Source organism: Hakea prostrata, chromosome 4 (assembly GCF_041222555.1).
Source record: "Hakea prostrata isolate BN-2017 chromosome 4, UWA_Hpros_2, whole genome shotgun sequence".
Taxonomy (NCBI): domain Eukaryota; kingdom Viridiplantae; phylum Streptophyta; class Magnoliopsida; order Proteales; family Proteaceae; genus Hakea; species Hakea prostrata.
In genome coordinates, this window is record NC_142603.1 from 4,423,404 (window position 1) to 4,445,510 (window position 22,107).

The following is a 22,107-nucleotide window of genomic DNA, read 5'->3' on the forward strand; positions in this document are numbered from 1 at the left end:
CTTAGTTTAATCCATTAGATACCCATTTACTAACTAATTTTATCAAAATGGACTAGTGGATCATTTTATATAGAACAACTTCGTTGATCAGTTGATTTCAAAAGATTAAATCTGACTTCAAGTTTATTGGGATAAAAAAGAAATTTCTGAAGCAATATCCTTATAATCTGTTGCTCCAAACAACCATCTAGAAGTGGAAAATTGACCTGCCAACTCTATTAAGTTGAGTACGTTTTGATTTCTTATTTTGACGAAGCAATTCACAAACTGGGCATGCATTATTTTACAGGATTATAGGTTTCAGGTTTGTCTCCATTTTTCTCCCGTTATAATACTTTTCTAACTCAGAACCTAATCCAAACATGACCAAATATATAAGATTTCAACGATGGTTTAGTAAGAAAGGGTGGGCAGTTGACAAAAGGTATTGATTCCATAGCATCGATGGCTTTTTGTTTGGTAAATCCAAGACTACATTTCTGACAAACCCAGAATTACAATTGCTCCATTGATTTCTTATACAATATTTTTGAATAGGATTCTGCTTAATTGTGTTAACATAAGATTAAAAATATTCTAAACTGGCTTGAGAGGCTAAAGATCAACCAAACCATCTTTGCCACAACTGGTCTATCCAACTTAAGGAGATAAAGATGCATTAGACAATTATGTAGTAGAAGTGTACACACCATGCTTCATTGAGAGGATAAATGTCCATCAGACTGTCAAACCAAATGATGCATTAGACCGACCTGAAAGGATAAAGATCGACCCTTGGAGTGTTGCATGATTGTGGCAAGTTCCACGACATGCTCTAGAGGATAAAGATCAAGTACTGGAGCGTCTCCTGACTGCACAGGATAGTGTATCCGGCTTGATCAGGGGCGGAGTCAGGATTTAACATGGGGAAGTGGATTAACGAGAGTCAAGATCATCTCTCTGTCGAAGGAACACTGATGTTTTTGCACCACACATAGTGTGTGGGCCCACGAAAGATTCACTGGGAATCTTATTTATGTAGTATTTTATGGCTAAAGTGTAACTGAGCAAATGTGTAGATTGACTTTACTGAACACTTGTTGAGATCTTACCGTTAAATCTATAGAATTAAGTTTGAACCGTTCGTTAAAGTTTTAGATTTTTCCCACTACTTACGGGTAATTTTCATCATTGATTATCGCCAATTTTTTTTTTCTTTTAACTTACTGGAGAAAGTCGAGTAACCTTCCGCCCTCTTGGAAATGAGGTTTTCTAGGGATCTCCGGTGATGGCATGTTTCAAGCGTGTTATTGATTCAGTTTGAACAAATTTCATACCTTTTGAAAACCAACCCCTACCCAATGTTAGTAGAAGAGATCATCACCTTCCAGAAGAGAATAAAATTGAATCCTCCACAACAAATAAGTTTTGAACCAGTAAGTTTCAGCGGAAGGGATGAAGAAATATTAGAAGCCATTACAATCGATTTCGCAGGAATCAGGGAAGAAACTCAATAACCAAAACGACAAATTCATTGATGATTAACCCAAGATTCATTGATCGATTTCGAAGAGACCGTGATAAAAGTTTAACATTAAAGGCTCTGTTGTTGTTGTTTTTTTATTTTATTTTAAAATTTGAATGTCATTTAAATGACAACAGATGATAGAATGTTAACATAACTAACTCATAACCAAAAGATAAAAATTAAGAATATTATTTGACTATTTAGATTTAATTATCAAATCTGATGGTAGATATTTAAAAAAGTTCAGCTAAGAGATTCACACGGCCATTCATCTACCACCTTCACTTATTTTATTATGTTCAGATGTAGCATCACACATAAAAAATAAAAATAAATTATTTATAATCACAATTTTATCCTTACAAAATACACGTAAATTAAAGGGCTAACGAAAAAAAAAAAAAACTTATAGAATAACACTTTTAAGTTTTAAGGCATCATTTGTTTACAAAGGTGGGATAGAAAAAATAAACATGTAAAACTCATATGTAGTGCGGGTTGAAGAGCAATAAAGAAAAAATTTGATTTTATGAAAAAATTTCAAATGTGAGTTCCACTTTTGTTGTTTTCTATAATTTTTTCATAAAATCCTATTTATTTACTATTTAGTATGACTTTGAAAATTGATGGAATAGAAAAGTTATCATGCCATGACAAGCTTATTTAAATTAAGAAAATTTATCTCTCAATTTTTCGACCCTAGTAAACTATTTTTTTTGTTGGTAAATCCCAAGTAAATTAAATAAGTCATACTTTAGGATTTTATGAAAAATTTTACTTTTTCAAATTTGTTGTCCACCGCACATTAGATTCAGCAAACAAACAGTGCGTGAATATTTTCTTTCATATAAAAGAAAGTCTTATTAAAAAAATCACACATGATTTCAATGGTAAAAGATTCAATGAAAGTGAAACAATATAAAATCAAAAAAAAACAAATAACAAAAAACAAAGCAAGAGAGATATTTAAATTAAAAAAATATTTAATTTGAGAAAGAGAGATTCAGGTATTGAAAATTTAGTTTCTAAAATCAAAGGGATATCAAATTTTCATTGTCGTGCGGTTAGCTAAGCAACACATCAATATAAGCGGGGCTTCACCCCTAGCCCCGAGGGTATTCGAACTCTGACCTCCTATGTGGAAGCATTGGTCTTTGCCAACTGAGCCACCCTCGAGATTTTTTTCTTCTGTCTTTCTTTATTTATTTTTTCTTTTTTTAAATGAAATAAAACATAGTAACACTAGTTGGTATATAAACTTAAGAGAATAAAGATTTAGTCGACCATTTTAATGATATATTGATATATAGTACATTAGGCTTAAGAGGATAAATATGAGTTCGGATCTATCTTCTGTGTTATTTTCACACCTCTACCGCATACCAAGAGGGAACCGATTGGATTCTCACTTTGCTTAGTTGAGTTTGGAGATTTCAAATCTATGGAATAAAATTAACTGGAATGAAATCTGTAAATTCGTCATGATTTTGTGAATGCGCAAATGTTTAGCGTTTTTATAGGAGGGGTGAAATATTTGGATTTCACCTAATACTCATAAATTTACAAATAGTCTAAAAAGGTGAATCCCTAGATTTCATAAATCCAGAGATTCACACAATCAAATGGATATAAAATTTTAATTTATGGATAAAAAGATTTGAAATATCTGATTCATGTAACTAAACATGCACTAAGGGCCTCTTTGGTTACGTGAATCTAGATATTTCAAATCTATAGATTTTAAATCTATGGAGTCATCATTTATAAAATTAACTGTTTGGTTAACCGATTATGTGGAATCAATATGTGAATTCATTAGTGATTTTTGTAAATGCGCAAATGTTTAACATTTTTATAGTAGGGATGAAATATCTAGATTTTACCCCATACACATAAATCTACATATTAACATTTTTAGTGTAAAAAGATGAATCTCTAGATTTTATAAATCTAAATATTTTCACAACCAAACAGATATAAATCTTACATTCATGAATCCAGAGATTTCACGTAACAAAACAGGTCCTAAAATAATATAATTTTGCTTCGATTTGTGCATTTAATGCTCAGAATTCTATGACCGTTGGATCTTCAAAAGGTGGTCGAAATTTGATTTCGATTATTCATTGAACCTCATATCTTAATGGAGAGATTATGGATTCAACTCTTCGAGGCGACATATCTAATATCTCCATTCTCAACCCTTACCGGTCAGACTGTAAGTGTAGCAGAGCCGCCTCACGTGCGTAAAGCAATTCAAAAGCGAATCTTTCTCGAAATCAGAAAAAGCGAGTAACTGTAGCAGAGTTTTCTAAAAAAGATAGAGGAGGAAAAAAAAAACAAAAGAACAAAGGAGAAAAAACAGAGAGAGAGAGAGAGAGCGAGAGAAAAAGAGAAAAAGACTGGGTGCATGAACTTGAACGCACCTAATTCCTGGGGTTTATTCTTCTAATTTGTAGAGAACAAATTGAAGTGAGTGATTGTCTTATTGCTTTACCGATTCGAGAGTACAGGTGAAATGGCTTCTGAAGATGCCAATGCTCAACGCATTGCAAGAATTGCTTCTGCTATTCGGGTCATCCCAAACTTCCCCAAGCCAGGTAATCGTTGCTCACCGGACTTAAAATGCCATTCGATTTTGATAGATTCTGTGAAGGGCTTTGTCTATTGGTTAGATTTAACTTTTCTATGTGGTTTTGTCTCTTCAGGAATCATATTCCAGGATATAACGACCCTGCTTCTTGACCCAGTGGTATTTAAGGATACCATTGATTTGTTCGTAGAGAGATACCGTGGCCAAAACATCTCCGTTGTTGCTGGTTGTATCACTTGTTTTGATTTAAACTGTTTTCGTTTCTCTGCTGCTCAAACTTAGACTATCTCATAGAAATTCATAGGACTCAAATTGCTCTAAACTAAAAGTTAAACCCACTCGTTGTCTTGTTTATTTATGTTTGATATTGGTGATCCATTACAGGAGTTGAAGCAAGGGGTTTTATATTTGGGCCTCCTATCGCCTTGGCTATTGGTGCAAAATTTGTCCCTTTGAGAAAACCCAATAAATTGCCTGGTAATATTTGCTGCATCCATTTCTCTCTTGTTGTAGCTTACATCTTTTTCCCCACCTAATAGGATCAAACCACAAATATGTATGTTGTAATGCGCAAAGAATTCTGTGTAGCTTTTATTATTATTATTATTATTTTTGGCCAACAAAAAGAATTAGGAAAAAAACGCAAAGCACCAGGAGTTATTATATCTGATGTTAGACGTCATTTTGAGACCTTCTGCTGGACCATATGTAAGAACTTCAGGAATTTCTTGGCAACAGAAGCTTAAATGTTGCAGTATAATTATTCAGTCAGTATCACAGACTGAATATTTGGCTTTACTTCATTGTAAATTCCTTTGATCCTTTGCTGCAGCAGTAATTTCTTGTCCCTCCATTGATTCCTTGTGGGAGTTTGCCCCTAGGTAAGAGGGGGGGGGGGGATGGGAAATGTCTTAGCTGAGACATGGGATCAATTTTCTGGCTTTTGAAGTTAGTGGAACAAGGACATTGTTTTGGTGTTCCTATTATTTGAATTAGAGACTTTAACTGAGCTTAGGTCATTGCAATCCAATTAATGTGCTAAACCTGGCCCAATTTGATATTTCATTCTGGCCATTCTAGAAGTTACTGCCTCTTTTAGGGTTTCAATTGGTGGCTGTTTGTCCTGTGCCAATAAAAATTCATAAGCAGGCTGAAAATAAAACCTTAATAAGAGAAAATGGAAAGAAAGCAACCCAGTGTAAACTGTCCTCTTTGTGCTTGACTGTAATTCAATTGGGTGGAATGGAATCCTTACCTGGTTTTACATGTTGACTGTGTGTTGGAGAGAGATGCACCCTATTGTCTTATTTTGTTTTTAAAATCAAGGTTCTGAATGTTACAATGTGAAACCTCTAGGGATCAAAAATGCAACAGTGATGAGAATTTCATGGCAGGGCCCTTCATTTTATGCCCAGAGGCTAAAAGACATGGGGAAATAAGAAATTTCCCCTGCTTTATTTTTTATTGTGCATATGGCATTTTAAGTTTAACAAATGGAGCTTTTCCCTTCCTGGTGATATTATTTTGTGTTGATAGGAACTCTTCTGGTTAAATATTAATGATCTTTGATTTTTCATCAGGGGAGGTTATTTCAGAAGAGTACTCCTTGGAGTATGGAACAGACATAATGGAAATGCATGTTGGAGCTGTACAGGCAGGGGAACGTGCCCTTGTTATTGATGATCTCATTGCAACTGGGGGTACCCTCTGTGCAGCAATAAGGCTATTGGGTAATCTTTAATGCTTGCTTTATAAATAGGACAACCTTGTAATCATGAGAAACCATGCTCGTATGGTTTTTGGAAGTATTACTCGCCCCCTCCCATCCTCCTAAACTCATTTAGTGATATCGTTCAATCAAATTGTCTGTTAATCCATTATTTGATTTATGTTGTTATTATCTTACTACTACATCAGGTGATTGCAAATTCAAAATACCTGCTAAAAGTATATTTAAACTGCAAGAAGTATCTCTTTGTACTGATACTCTTTTAAATCTCAGAGAAAACAAGATAGCAACTTACAATTTTAATTTTTACCCTACTCTGTGAAGTTGCTTTCGACTCTTCGTTTCTACTGTTAGCTGCGTGGAGTTCTTCCTTTATTGCTAGTATATTTTTCTTTATGATGCCATATCTTTGGTTAACTGGTGAAGAGCCCGAGCAAAGTCAGTAGTTACCAGCAGAGTGTGGCAAGGATTGTTTAACTTTCCTCATCAGCCTTCGCTCTGATACCAAATAAATGTCACACTAGATGATATTCCCAAATAGCCTGCCAACCAAATTAGGATGTTAGGGTTTTAAACCAAACTAGCTGTGTGAATGCAGCCAAACTTGAATTGAAAGCCATTGTATGGATTGGAGATACTGCTGAAAATTCCATCCAATTCTGATGATGGAATCAGGAGATATGGAGCAGCACCAAATTAGAAGGTTTGTAGAAAACTTGCAATCAGCAGTGATTTTGGTCATCCAATGAGGTTCGTTTGTATGGTTTGGTATGAAAGAGCTTTGCTGCGACTTTGGTGAGAGTCTGATGGACAGAAGTGAAGATATGAGTGGGAATGAAATTAGAAGGTTTTTGAGTATGAAGCGATCTAGCCAATGGAATAGGACACAATTGGGATTGAGTGAGTGCTTTGGTATCCAGGTTTTGTCTTCCTAATATCAGTTGAAACAGAGTTCAGGTTCACAGATCTTGTAACTCGAAGTTGCTGGAGAACTGGGCAGGAAATTGGCCCTGTAGAGATGTTTCAATCCTTCTCTGATGATGATGATGATCAGCAGTAGCAATCCTTGCAGTGGTTAATGGTTGATTTTGGTCTTCAGAGTGTAGTAGCAGTAACAAGTTAAAGCTTCATGGAAGCAGCAGCAACAGTTTAGGCAAACTGTAAAAAGAAATGAAAACTTCCCAAAATTAAAAGTAGAAAGTACTAACCTTACAACTAGTGATAATGAAATAGAAGATGACCACAAGCTACTAAAGCTTAAAACAAAACAGGGATACTAAAAATAAAAACCAAATAAATTGGAAACTTAAAATAACCAAAATACTCAATCTTGAGACTCACTGATGTTCTAGAGATATCCCCATTAAGTCAAATATGGGGCTGTCACAGTGTTCAGTTTTTTTTCTCTTGGCCCTTCTCGTAGACTGGTCCATTTGGAGCTAGTTTAATGGGCCTTGGTACTTCTTCTTCTTCTGGCCAGTGGTGGGAATACCCAAAATTTACTAAGAGTTGAGTCTGTAAGGTCACCCTTAAGGCCTATTAAATGAATCACTAGCAAGGATTTGGTCAGACTCAGAGATGGTCACTCCTCAGCCTGACCATTCTGTGGTTTTTGTTTTCCGCTGACTCGCAACCTATTTCCTTCACTGTATGCATGACATGAGTACAATTTCATATTTCACACACTGACATTCCAGATTTCCTATTGGCTACTTTATAATATTCAGGATGAGTGATTCCAAATTAAGGAAGAACTCATAAGAATTCAGGCATTAAGTTTTAGATATGTAAACACTATCTTGTAGATTACAAAGTAAGAGTAAAATAATGATATGGACTCTTTTTGCCCAAACTTTTTACAACCATACATGTGAAAAGATATGCAATCAATCATCAGCAAATAAAAAACGGCCACACTAGTAAGATTTATTAATAAAGCACAGCACTGTCATCAGAAATAAAAGACAAACAGAATAGTAATATCCATCTAGTTGACAACTCATTGGAATTGTTGAACTTTATCTTTTGTGAATCCATTTAAAAACTTATGAAGAGATTTGGCTATATGCGGCTAGAGTTGGCTATCTGACGATCATCTTTGTATCAGAAAGCCAATTCCATAATGTTGGACAATCTGATGAAGTTGCCTAGAAGTTCCGCCTGCACATCAATGTTTTTTTTTGGATGAAGAAATAATTATATTACAGAAACAAGAGAACAAGACCTTCAAGCGGAAGGCCAAAACGAAGAACTAAGACCCCATGAGATAGCAATAAGCCTATTCCTTGGGGTATCATCAATTGGGGGATGGGGAATAGCTAACAATCTAGATGAAACATAAAACTAAATGGTATTCCAAATCCTATCTATAGAGCGGGATTTGGAAGTCCATCTCCGAAGGTTGCGCTCCCACAAAAGGTGATGATTAGATGCACAGTATACTAGCTTATCTTTCCGATCGCAGATGGAAGTACCTGAAAAGATTCTCAAAATCCAAGACCAATCACAGGTAAATCCGAAAGAACGCCTCGAACGGGGCCAAATGGAAGATAGGGATTTTCTCCAGATAGATTTGGAGAATGGGCAAGAAAAGAATAGGTGCTCATGGTCCTCCAAACCATTCCAATAGAGGATGCAATTGGGGTTTGTAGGGATGTGGTGGCTAATAAGGAAGGATTGGGTAGCGAGAGCATGGTTAAGGGCCCTCCAAAGGGTAAGGGAATGACGAGGAATGAAGCCTTTGAACCAAACCAAGGGGTGCTAGGGGGGTTTAGGGTTGCCTGCGCATCAATGTTGTTTGAGAAAAGTTGGATGCTGTCAATGTACTCAAGGGGTTGAACTTTATGGGAGATAATATCTTCATCATAGATTTCTATGGTACTTATGGGGTGTTCTTGACTCTGAAAGGCATAATAGTCCATTAATAATAATCTCCTACAATGCAAAAAAATTGTCTTATGCCACTATGATGAGTCTATTCCGACCCAAAATCTACTTTCAAATAAAACATGGAAAGACATTTGCTGTACTGATTTGAAGTGGTGGTGTGGAGCAAGTTGGTGGTGAGGACTTGTCATCTTCAAGGACATGATTATGTGGCCATAGTTGATTACTGTCTCATTTTGCCATCAACTTGTTCAGATACTTTGTCGGATGAGATTATTTCAGAGGCCATTGAGACAATGTGGGCTCAATTATACCCTGTTGCTGAAGTTGTTGGAGTTTAGCAGTGGCTAAATCTAAATGCTTTTTGACTCATGCTTGAACAGAAGTTCCTGGCAGGTCTATAGGTTACAATGATTGAGAGAAGTATCCTATATGGGCTAGTGTTTGAGCGTCTGTTTAGCTCTACAGTCTAATGAAGGATTACAGAAGTAGATCCAGATCAAATCAAAGCCCTTTTGAATTTTGATTCTTTGGCTCAGAGAAAGAAGTCATAAAAGCTGCTCTCACCTCCTTGATTTTCTTTCTCAGAATGATGTGGTTGGTTCCCAGCTACAGGATAATTTCTATTCACATGAGCAAGTCTGCTTTGATGAGCTGCAGGAATGACCTGCATAGTTTGGGTCTTGTACCAAGTATGACCTAAGATAGACCCTTCTGTAGGACGAAGATCCACGTTAGTTGACATCTTGGGGCTATCCTCTTTCTCTTACTATTATTCTTCAGCTTCATTTTCCATTTATCACTTACTGTCTCTTATTTCATCTTTTTATGATTATGAAATTATCCATGTAGCTGACCTTGTTTAGTTGGAATATAGATATAGTTGTTGCTGTTGTATCAGTCTTTTGTTGTCATACACCTTAAGTCCCCTGTCTACCTGTACTTCTGTGCCCTAACGAGTCTACTCCATGTTATTAATCATTTTCCACTTTGTGTTGCCTGTAGGGTCATATAGTGGCCATCATAAATTACTTTATCATTGTTTTTGTCCATTTTAGGACTTCAAAAGATGGACCAACTATCCCTAAATGCTTTGTAGCTTATGGGAAAGAATTCTAGTCTTCATAAACTACATAACCATTTGAATCTCTGACGATGTGGCTTTGTCATTTTATCAGAATGGCACAACACAGGTCATTGTTTGTCAGATTCCTTCTTGTGTAATTATTCTTCTATCTGGCTTCTGTTCCTTCGGAAAAATATAATTGTAATATCAAGCTAGCATGTGGTTCAACTACACTGAACTGAGAAGTATTTCTTTCATCTCTTGCCTGTCATTCACTTGTTACCCCAATTTTCTTATGTTAACTTACTTGCAGAACGTGTTGGAGTAGAGGTGGTTGAGAGTGCATGTGTAATTGAATTGCCGGAGCTGAAGGTATGATCCTTGTTAGTGCATCTGCTAGTTGTGTAAAAATTAATAGGTAACATGCATGGTGTCATATCTTATAGTCTTTCTATATAAGACAACACAGCATAACCAGCTACAATAACGGAACCAAATGGTTCAGCAACTATAGACCCCAATGACCTAGGGAAAACAGACTTTACTGAAACATAATCCTCCTAACAACACAAGGTTACCCTTGTAGAGGTTCAGGTTCCATGGAGTTGCTGTGGTTTCCTACTTAGCCTCTCACACCCCCTGGACAAAGTCTACTTCAGAACTACCCTATCATATTATCGGGTTTAGTTCATGATGTTCATGATGTTCATGTAAACCTGGTAAACCTTCAATTAACTATATTTCCAGTTTTGTTTTGCTTTTTTTTTTTTTTTGGGTAGAATCCAGTTTTGTTTTGCTGATTGCATTCAACTTATGTTGATCTTATTCATTTCAGGGTCGCGAACGGTTAGGAGACAAGCCATTATTTGTCCTTGTAAAAGCTGTTTGAAGGGGAGGATGATTTGTAGCTGAATTCTTATGCCGTTGATCTATTTAAGTGATATTTACTTATTAAGGATATGCATTGTAATGTTTTTATGCGAGCATGGAAATTGATGATTGAGATTCATGCGAAAGCTGAATTCTTATGTCATTGATCTATTTAAGTGATATTTACTTATTAAGAATAATGCATTGTAATGTTTCTATGCGAGCATGGAAACTGATGATTGAGATTCATGCGAAAGCTGAATTCTTATGTCGTTGATCTATTTAAGTGATATTTACTTATTAAGGATATGCATTGTAATGTTTCTATGCGAGCATGGAAATTGATGATTGAGATTCATGCGAAAGTTTAATTCTTATGTCGTTGATCTATTTAAGTGATATTTACTTCTTTTTTTTGAGTAAACAGTGATATTTACTTATTAAGATATGCATTGTAATGTTTCTATGCGAGCATGGAAACTGATGATTGAGATTCATGCGAATTTGGGATTTCCAACCCCCTCGGAGGTTAATACCCATTTCCCCATGGCAGGTTAGCTTTCAAGATTTTATCCCCACACATAACAAATCTCAACTCACACTGAGGTTAGCAAGTGGCTAAAGATGATATAAAAATCTTTTGAATTCTCTTTCTTCTTCTTCTTCTTCTTTTTTTTTTTTTTGAATGTCTTGTAAGCAAGGTCCGACATATTCGAGTCGTGTCGCCATGTTGGTGACTGGCGACACAACCGACACGGCAACATTTTGCCAATATGTTGGCGACTTTTGGCAGGAGTTTCAATGAAAATTCGACCCACAGTTTCAGCGGTATTTAAGGTCGTTTTGGCTTGAATCTTGTTGCGTTGCTTAATTTGAGGCCAATAAATACAATGTGAGCATTATTTTGGCTTAAAACATCACTTAATCTAAAGTTTTTGATTGGCACATGTCGAACTGTATGCGGCCAAAACTAGAAGTTTGGGAAATTCATATAAACTAATGTAAACATTTAAAGAGAATACAAATACACAGCTCATGAAGAGAAATATTAAACTCTACAATTCATTATACAATTACGTTGAGTATGACTCATGCTTCACATTTTGTTGTTGATAGACACGGGTTCCGTTGGGGGGAGTCTTGTCGCCGCCCCCCCCGCGCCCCCGTGACACGTTTAGGTTGAACTAGTTTGGGGCCTTGGGCAGAATTAATGTCGAAGATGGGTGAATGAAGAATCTCTTCACCCAGTATATAAAAAATTATTATACTAGTGATTATGAAATGATTTTCTCTATCACGACAACAAGTCTACCATATGTTTTTTGTGTTTTCATCAAAAATGACTTTTGTTAAATAGACAAAAAATGGAGAAAGAAACGGGTCGGAAAAATCTAAAATTCTTACGTGCTGGGTACGGTTCTGGAGCGGATCGTTTAACCATCAATCAGATGGATGGAATGACGCTTTTGCCCCTATCGAAAATGAGGAAACGGAAACCTGAACTCTTTTCGCTGTTCCCATTTTGAAGTTTGAGACTTGAGAGTATTCAAATTCATATCTTTCCGCCTTTGGATGTTGCTGGATGGGAAATCCGATGCTCTCGCGTTTTCAAATTGGTTCCCACCACTTCCCTTTAATCTCTAATATTCAATGCTCATAATTTCCTTTTGTTGTTCCTCCTACTTTCACTCTGCAGCTCTACTTTCTTCGCCACCTCGTTTCTCCGCACACCTGGAGAAACCCTAAATATTTACGCATTTATAACCAGATATCATGAGTTCTTCCCTTCCTCCAGTGTCCGGAAAGGAGCTACCTAATCCTCCTTCCGATGGCATCTCAAACCTTCGTTTCTCGAATCACAGCGATCATCTCCTCGTTTCTTCATGGGACAAGGTTAGTGCTCTGTATCATAACTCAGTTCTTCACCTTGAGTTTGGTTCATTTGGATCCACGTCTGGCACTGATTTTATTTTGAATTATATGTTTGTTTTGCATTTCATATTCTTGATTGTTTAGACCGTTCGGTTGTACGACGCGAGCGCAAATCTCTTGATGGGAGAGTTCAAGCATGGGGGCCCTGTATTGGATTGTTGCTTTCATGATGATTCCTCAGGCTTTAGCGCCAGTGCAGATTGCACTGTCAGGCGGTAAGGAAAATGCCTCGCACTGCCTGATTTTATTCATTTCGAATTTGTACAGTATTTGAATTTCCAGGTGCTGGAAGATGCTACAATATGCTTTCCTTGTTTTGGGATGCTTAAGATTTTTAGTATTGCTATTTCTGTTTTTGCTGGGAAATAAGAAGAAACCAGGCTTGAGATACCAATCTTGTATGCCAAGCTCAGCAGCAACACAGTTTCAAGGAAAAAACCTCTGTGCACCCAAATTATTTTCCATTGAAGGGGAGGCGATTGTATTGAATATCTTAAATCTTAAAGCCTTTTAAAAATCCTAAACTTGACTCTAAAAAGATTTCTAACTACTTTCTTATACTAAATTAAGTAAATAAACCTAAACTGGAACTCTTAAAAGCTAATTAGTATCCTAATCTAACTCAAACATTTAATTGCAAAAGGTTATTCTTATCGATACCCTTATCAGTGGGAGTGTTATTTTATACCCAAAGCTTAATTTCAACCCTCTGAATCTTCAACTGCTAGTTCGGGGATGTTAGGAACCATGATTGGTCCTCAGTGCAAGAACACCATAAAACCAGAGAAAAGAGAAGAGAAAGAGGCACCAATTTGTTGATGGAGTTTGGTCAATCAGCCTATGTCTCCGGGGCTCAGGATTGAACTATCTCAAATCTTACAAAACCTTGCTGTACAATGAATCAAAACCATGAACCTTTTACCTGAGGTTCATAAACCTTACAAAACCATGCAAGAGAAGCCATGAATCATCGCTACAGCAAGCGCCGAAACACAGAGGAGAATAAGAGGAAAAACCCCAAAACAAAACCCCCCAAAAACCCTATCGTGTGAATGAAGAACTGACCCAACAAACTGGGTTATATACTGTGGTTCAATCAAAGAAATTGGCGCTGGTAAAGTGGACTGAACCAAGGTAACCAAAGAAATAAAGGGTCAAATAAGCTTTCCAACAGAACGTGTATTTACAGATTAGCCCTCACAGGGGACGTTCTAAAATTCAATATAGGTGTCTCCATGGATTGTTGTGTAATGCAGCTGTATTACATCCACCTTCCCACCCAAAACATTGTGATGATCATGATGAGGGTCACATGAACTCTTTTAAATTCATAATGTATTTTTGTCCTACGTGCATTACTCTAAACCCTGTGTACTCTTGGCTGGTACTCACGATATCTCATTTGTTGCTTTGTCTTTCTTTATATGGCATGAATGGACTTAATATACTCTATAAGATCCATTTTCTCCTATACCAATTTTCCAAGGTGGAAATGATAAATCAGTTACGTTTCATATCCTTTTCAGTTGGTTTTAAGAGATAACATCCATAAGCTAACCTGGTCTTTTAAAATTTCAATAATTTTACCAGCTAACTTCAAGCCTGTCATCTCAAGACTGCATGACTTTTGTTTGGTTTCCAATTCCCTATGCCTTTGTCCATGTGACACTGGTCATGACTTAGTTATCGCCACATAAATTGGTATAAACGTTGCACATCAATGCGATAATAGGGTTCTAATTGGAAGGATGTGCATGATGTTATTCTTAATTCAAGGATTCTTGCATCCTCTCCTACACAACTTTTTGTGTGGTTTGTAGTATCATGAATGTGAATTACTAAATACACCAGTGGTTGAGATATTCTATTAGTTTGCTTCATTCTATTTTTCTTTCTTGAAGGCAAGTGGCGGTTGGTTCTATATCAAGGCTAATGTCTAAATGTGTCATATCAATTTCAGCTATGTTTTCAGCTCTGGCAAAGAGGATATTTTGGGAAGGCATGACGCCCCTGTGCGTTGTGTGGAGTACTCTTATGCAACAGGTTGTTTCTTTGTATCTGATTTGGTTGACCTTCTATTAGATAGCAACTAATATTTGACTATTTCTATTATTGAGAAATTTGAACAAATCCAGTTTTCCTTGAATCGAGTGAGAAATTCCTTTCTTGTTTGATTATCTTCTGTGTTGATTGTGAGAATAACCTATGAATTGCTGGTATTTTAATAAATAGTGAGGTATCATCTGGTTCCCTGTTATCTTGGCTTTATTCCTTTATGATAATTTAGGTACTCAGTCCAGCATTGAGTGTTTCATTGTTGCACTTGAGAAAAGGATTGTATGGTTGGTGGGCAGGCAACTGAATTCTGTACATAGATTATTGAATATTCAAAATGGACTATTGGTGGGGGTGTGGCTGCCACATGAGGGCTGCAAAATATTTGTTCTGCACCTTGATCAGGATTCAGAGACTGCCAGGGATTACTTTGCTGGCAAATTGATGTAGGATAGGCTCCATTTATCACATGGTAATTTGATTTAGAAGAGTTCAATAGTGGAAGTTGCTCTTTTTTGTTTCTGGATTTCAAAGTTTAAAGGTGCCTCCAGCAAGTAAATTAGCATGAATTCGATCAATCAAATGGTCATTTGGATTTGCATGAAAGAATTTCTTGTAAATAAGTAGCAATTCTGCCCAATAAAGGGAAGTGGCAAGGTGTCTCCAATTATCATATACAAAATTGAACTGGCTCATTAGTTATATTATAAAAGGGTGCCTTGCCTTTTCATTGTATATTTTTTTTTCTTTCTGTTTGCTTCTTGCTGTGCACTTTAGAAAATAAAAATGCTACAAAGACCACCAGGTCACCTACATCATTGATCCCTGACCATGATTTGTTCGGTTCATTATTACTTTATTAGGATGGGGTTAACTTTTAACTTGATGCCTTAACCAAATTGCTAAATGGTTGGTTAACCTTTACCTAAATTACTAAATATGCATACGTACAAGAAAAAAACCTCAACTGTCACTCTTTGGTTTGTGTTCAAAGACTTTGGATCCCTCTAATCATTTTACTTAAAAAACTTAGTATCATGGAGATTATTTATTTATTTATTTTATTTTTTACATTATGATGGATAACTGTATTGCTAACATGTCTTGTTCACATATTGTCACCCACCGATGCCATACCTAAGTTGTAGCAAACACTATCATAACTATTTAATCTTGAATAGTCCTGGTGCGAGCTCAACATTTTTACTCTAGCTACCTTTGTTGCTTTTCTCAATTTCCCTATATTTCACTCCAATAAGCATGTTTTCACAGTAGTAGTGTTATCGACTATTAAATTAATTACATATTGAATTGCTGACTTCTTTTCCCTCTTTTTATTTATTTATTTATTTATTTATTAATTTTTTATATTGGTGGGTGGAAGCACTTACCTATGCTTTCCATTGTCACCTGGCATATGCCTCAGCCCTGATATGAACAGGACAACCAAAATTCCGGGACAGGTGTCCTGTCTATCCTGGCTGCTAAGCCGAGAATTTGTTTTTTGATCCAGACGGAGAGAGATAGCTTGCCTGCGAATAGCCACCTTGATTTTTAACATGTTATTTCGTACAGTTCTGATACAGAACTTAAGTCCCCATTGACTTGCCATTAAACTTGCACCATATAACCATTTCTCTCCATGTCATTCATCTGGCATGAATGATAACGGGGAAAATAATAGAACAGAATGTTTGGGGTGTATTTATCTACTTTTACCTTGCTAGTATTGTTTCAACTCCAGGACCACTTTTGAGAACACAGTAGCTGATTTGCCTTATTCATAATTTACAGTGACCAGTCCCCCATCCCTCACCCCCTCTCCTCTTCTCTTTGTGCTTGTGGTTTTCATTTATATAGTATTTTTATTTGCTCCAGAAAGCATCCTCGTTTGATTTTTTGTGTGCTTGGAAATTTACCAATTCTAGTTTAGATTTACAATTGTGATTAACTTGATTGCATTTGGTTCAATAAGATGCCTCTATGTGGCACTAGATGAATGGTGGGATCTGTATGGTATAATGCTGAGATCTTTCTGTCACTTTTATGCGCTGTTTGAATTTGTCATTTTATATTCTTGTAATTTGACTTTTTTTTGGGAGAATACAAGTCTAGATCTTGTTGTGTGTTACTTCTTTAAGGAGTATAAAAATGAGCATGATTTTCATTTCCTTGTAAAGCTCAAATCTTAAGCCTTTTTTTTGGTTATATCTTCATGATTTCAGGACAAGTCATCACTGGTAGTTGGGATAAAACACTGAAGTGTTGGGATCCAAGGGGTGCTAGTGGGCAAGAACGTACTCTTGTCGGGACATACCCCCAGCCTGAGCGTGTATATTCATTTTCCCTATTTAGTAACCGTTTGGTGGTAGCAACTGCAGGAAGGCATGTAAATGTCTACGATCTGCGGAATATGTCTCAACCAGAGCAAAGGAGGGAGTCTTCATTGAAATATCAAACTAGATGTGTTCGTTGTTATCCCAACGGAACAGGCATGTACTGAAGTCTAAGAACTTTTGAAATGTTAATTTTTTTTTTGTGACTTCTTTCATGCATTTTATGTTGTCTGTTTGGCTGCAGTCCCTTGGTTTCTATAGAAGTCTTCTTCATGTGGGTTCAACTGTTGAATGAACCCTAGATTAACTTGTTTTGTGATTAATTCCTCTTCCTTTTTCCCCTTAATAATGAGCAGATATCAGATTTTATAATCCTTGTTGGATCTAGAGTTTATGTTAATTTGATAGTTGATTCTTATTCAATTTGAATTTGATAATCAGTTTCAAATACCCAGTGGATGTTGAATTAAATCCATCACGCTATATTTATTTCATTTATGTCTTCATGGTGTGCTTGGCTGATTGAAGCAGATACACAAATAACACACATTCATCTAATTAGTTCCTTCTCAACCTTAGGCCGTATGTTTGACCCTCTTGAGACTTAATAATCTGAAAAAACTTCGGTTTTAGTTAAACATACTTCTGTGTTGGTGGAAGATAGCTGTGGTATAAAGGAAGAAATCAAGGTTTAATAAGGAAATTCATTCAGTTGCCAAATTTTGATATTTATTGTTCACTGCCAGGTAGGATCAGCTTGTGATTGGTTTAGAATTGGTTTGGGCTTTGTTTATGAAGTGAAAATCAAATTCTGGGGGTTGATGTGGACATACTGTATGATGCTCCATTAACCCAACCTACCCATAGTGGCAAGTTGCAACCTGTAATTCTGGGAGCACAGAAGGACTTTTCATTCAGTTGTCAAGTCCATATCTTGCTCATATTATTAGCATGGGATACTTATCTTAAACCTTAAATGCTTTTTGCAGGATTTGCTCTTAGTTCTGTGGAAGGCCGAGTTGCAATGGAGTTCTTTGATCTTTCTGAGGCTGGTCAATCAAAAAAGTAAGTTCTCCATATTGTGGAAAATTACTTTGCTGGATCTTACACCATGCAGAAGCATGTGTTTACTTGGATGTTGCATCACTTTTTACTTGTTTGCATCGACCTTCCCCAAGCTTCTGTGTGTTGTTTTTTGTTATCATCTAGGAACCTTGCGTTTGATCATTGATATCACACAAAACTGCACATGGCAAGGATGACTTTTGAGCTCATTTCAATCATACATAAAAGTATGGCCAGTCAAAGTTATCCACAGATCTGTTCACTCTAATCAAAATCTATCTTTCTCTCTCTTGATGAGGAAAATACCAAAATGACCATGCTAGCAAAAGATGTGTGCTGAAATCATGTTGTCAAATATTGGGCTGGGATGTAGGATTGGACGTGAGCAATCTAACAACCTGGGACCAATACCAATATTTTCCATGTTTCTTTTAATGCTCACCCCATGGTTATGGCCTCTTCATAGTCAGAATTTTAATTCCCATGGCGGCATGCCCAGTCCAGGAAATATCTCAAGTTTTACAATGTTGGTGCGCTTTTTATGGTGTTACAGTATTTTAATTATCTTTTCTTTTTCTCCCTTTTTATTCTCTTTGTTTATGGGACGAAATAAACTTTTTGCAGATATGCTTTCAAATGCCATCGAAAGTCAGAAGCTGGAAGAGACATTGTCTATCCGGTCAATGCCATTGCATTCCATCCTGTGTAAGCATTTACCTTCTCTCTGTAGTTGTCTTCCTTTCTTCTTTCTTTTTTTTTTTTTTTTTATATTTTTGGTGGAAGATTGTGGTATTGATCTGTGATAGACCATATGTATTCTTTGATCTGTCCATTTAAACATAGGAAACAGAAATAGGATCTCTTGAGGGTCCCGGATGTACAGTCATTAGTAGGGCTTACCATCAAATCATCATTCTTTTAATATTTGATCTGGAGAAGGGTTGTGGTACTGGAAGATTGCCTATACCTGTAATGGGCTTAGGTGATGCCAAACTTTGTGGAGATAGTCTCCATGTCAGCCACTTTCTAATTTTTATGCAGACAAATGCTGCCACATGGTAGAGTAAAAGCTTTGGAAAAAGGAAATGGAAGTTCATAGTTTTTTTTTTTTGGGGTGGGGGGGGGGGTGGGGGTGGGGGTGTGAATGCATGTTGGGTTGCAATAAATTCGAAGAAAATGTTCAACATTTGACGGGCCGAACAGTCGGGATGGAGCTGATGAGCAGTAAACACATGATTAGTGAATAGTCCAGATCTACTAATCAGAATGGCCAAACCAGTATGCCAAGTGTCAGAATTGGCTGCCTGTCACTGGCGAAGGTTTCCTTGATTGCAGACTTAGCAATGTTGTCCCTAGATTTTTTTGTATTTTCTTTTTATAGTTTCTCATGTTCCTTTTATCCACTTATGCAGCTATGGTACTTTTGCCACTGGTGGTTGTGATGGGTATGTAAATGTGTGGGATGGCAACAATAAGAAAAGGCTATATCAGGTAAATAGGCAACATAGTTCAGTATGTATTCCCTTCTTCCCTTTCTATGGACTCATCTAGGATCACACATTATTCATATCCGCTAAAAAAATTTAAAATTTTCTTTTCTACCCAGTACTCAAAATATCCTACAAGCATTTCAGCGTTATCCTTCAGCAAAGATGGTCGTTTATTAGCGGTGGCCTCTAGTTACACATTTGAGGAGGGAGATATTCCGTATGATTTATCGTATATTCTTCTGTTTCTTCCTTTATATTACCTGTTCATTTGCACTCATTCTTGTTCTACCTTTTGCAGTCATGAACCAGATGCCATCTTCGTGCGTAGTGTAAATGAAGTTGAGGTTAAACCAAAGCCAAAAGTGTATACTGCTCCTGTGTAACTTTGTATGTGGTGACGGGTTCCTTGCGTCAACATTGTCTATAGAACATCCTTATCCAAAACCTCTACTGCATAATTGATGTATGGGTTTTCTGTTGCTAGCAAAGAGCATTGAGCATGACCTGCCCTTTCCAGGTCTGTTAGCCTTTCTTTATTTTGCCTTCCAGCCATGACCAGAATTCTAGGTGACTTGATTAATGTCCTGCAGTAGGTAGATCAGAGCTCTAATGTTACCCTCCATAGCCTCTGCCCCCTATCAGGCAAGAATTGATGAATTCATCTACGAATTTCTTGGACAAGCTGTTCGCATCTTCCAACCATTATTAAATCTTGCTTGCTGATATGGGTATTGAATTTCAAATGTGAACATATGGCTTCTCAGTTATGTGATTTAGTTGTTTCATTTGGAAGGTCTTGACCACTTTTTAGTAAACAAGTTGCTTGGAGATATGGCTTGATCTTTCCTCTTGTACATGGTCGTTATTGGGGGTGGCTTTCAGAGATCTTTGGACTTGGTCTTGCAATATCTGCTGGTTTACTGGTCTTTTTGTTTATCCCTCGTAACGTGTCGCTTCCTCATAGCAGAGTAGGTTTGGCTCTTAGTACGACATGACAATTCTTATGAGGCCATTTTTCCTACAAACTTTGTGAAAGAAATCGCTCTGTTTGTTGCTTTTGAAGGTGGCAGGAGGATGGGCATGCCAATCCACTTTGCAGCCATATCTGGTGCAGGGTAAACTTCATCCAAATTTTGAATCCAATTTTTCCATTAACTTTTCTTTTTGTAAGAAGTTCAATCTTATTTACGCGTTAGGAAAAATGGCAAGCCTCTAAAACATTCCATGCGGCACAGTTTTGTGGTTTGTCATTCCCTCAACTTTAAAATCTTTGGCCATTCATGATGTCTGATTTTCTGTTAGCAGGGGTTTTCGTTACATTCGCTATTGAGAATGCATCCGGCATTTCTGAAAACAACCTAAAAGCCATTAAGAATGCACTCGATATTCCTGGAGAGTCAAGAGTGGAGATCTTTTTCACCCAACCTACTTGTGCCTCCATCTTCCCACATCACAAAAGGCTTAATGTGGATGGGCCCTGCTTGACATGGCAAGCCTTGTGTTGGGCTTTATGTAAGTGTTGGAGGATGGGAGCACAGGTACTTTGGTTGGTTGGTTGGTTGAAGAGGATTTGAATCCAGATTCACCTCTAAAGGTCCCTAGCATATATAATGAGCTATTGCCCTACTGATTGTCAATGGAAGTGGATGTGGAGAAAAAACCCAAATCCCCATGGGAGCCCTAGATTTGATTGACATGGAAAGGGACATCGTATTGGATTTGGTATCGGTGGGTATTTACGGTATCAGATAAATTTATCCTTAATATTCCTCTAAAAATAAAATTTTGAACTTTACTACCCCTTGCCTCTTACCTTGCAATCAATTAGGTACTGGTATTGCTAATGTACTAAATATGGGTGATACAATGTTGATACCTTAAACCATGGGTAGCCTTCCATGTTAACTGTTAAGTCATTGTCTTGTAATGCTTTTACATTGGTAACATGCTTTCCTTGAATATTCAAAGTGTTTTTTTTGTTATAGCAAAATATCTTAGGTAATTATCAAAGGGTTGTTTAGTTATTAATGATCAACATCTCTTAAGTGAAAATGTGAAGGATTGAACCATAGAGTGAAAATGGAACATCACAGTCATTATAAGGGTGAAAAACGATCGACGCAATACAAAATTCATCTCTGTAAGTTTTGACATGTTTTTGTTTTTCACGTATGTGAAGATTAGACTCGCATGCTCTCTCCAAAAATCATATCTACACCTTCCCTTCCTTGCTAGAAATGAAGTAGTTAAGAGATTCTAGATAGATGGCCAATGCATTCTCGAATGACCTGTCAGTGGGACCATCCATAAATTGCATGACAACCCAATCAACACGATTGCTAGCGATCTATAGTTCTATGCAGACCAGGAGATCCAACAGTTTGGTGTCTGAACTACAAGTCCCACTGGGATTTTTATTTGGCAGCTGCTGCCGACGGCTCAGATTTAGCCACATAATCAAAGTATACCAAACGGTTGTAAAAGAGAAAGGAGGGGCATATATATGTAAATATAATAAATTATTATTTTATCTAAAAGTTTTGAAATTTACAAAATCAATCCCTGAACCGACCCAATT

General features: G+C 36.8%; 2 protein-coding genes across 2 annotated transcripts; both read left to right on the top strand.

Moving 5' to 3' along the window:
* Positions 1–3,829: 3,829 nt before the first annotated feature.
* LOC149017225 (adenine phosphoribosyltransferase 1, chloroplastic-like) lies at positions 3,830–10,960 on the top strand. The gene is made up of 6 exons (XM_089151559.1): positions 3,830–4,107; positions 4,216–4,326; positions 4,485–4,577; positions 5,681–5,830; positions 10,095–10,153; positions 10,617–10,960. The coding sequence occupies exons 1-6, from the start codon at positions 4,026–4,028 to the stop codon at positions 10,668–10,670; spliced, it is 549 nt and encodes a 182-aa protein (XP_089007685.1). The 5' UTR covers positions 3,830–4,025; the 3' UTR covers positions 10,671–10,960.
* A 1,179-nt stretch (positions 10,961–12,139) lies between these two features.
* Positions 12,140–20,994, top strand: BUB3.2 (Transducin/WD40 repeat-like superfamily protein). Its single transcript, XM_089151561.1, has 9 exons — positions 12,140–12,544; positions 12,668–12,798; positions 14,544–14,626; positions 16,864–17,130; positions 17,964–18,039; positions 18,664–18,744; positions 19,452–19,530; positions 19,646–19,746; positions 19,828–20,994. The coding sequence occupies exons 1-9, from the start codon at positions 12,425–12,427 to the stop codon at positions 19,910–19,912; spliced, it is 1,023 nt and encodes a 340-aa protein (XP_089007687.1). The 5' UTR covers positions 12,140–12,424; the 3' UTR covers positions 19,913–20,994.
* Positions 20,995–22,107: the final 1,113 nt, after the last annotated feature.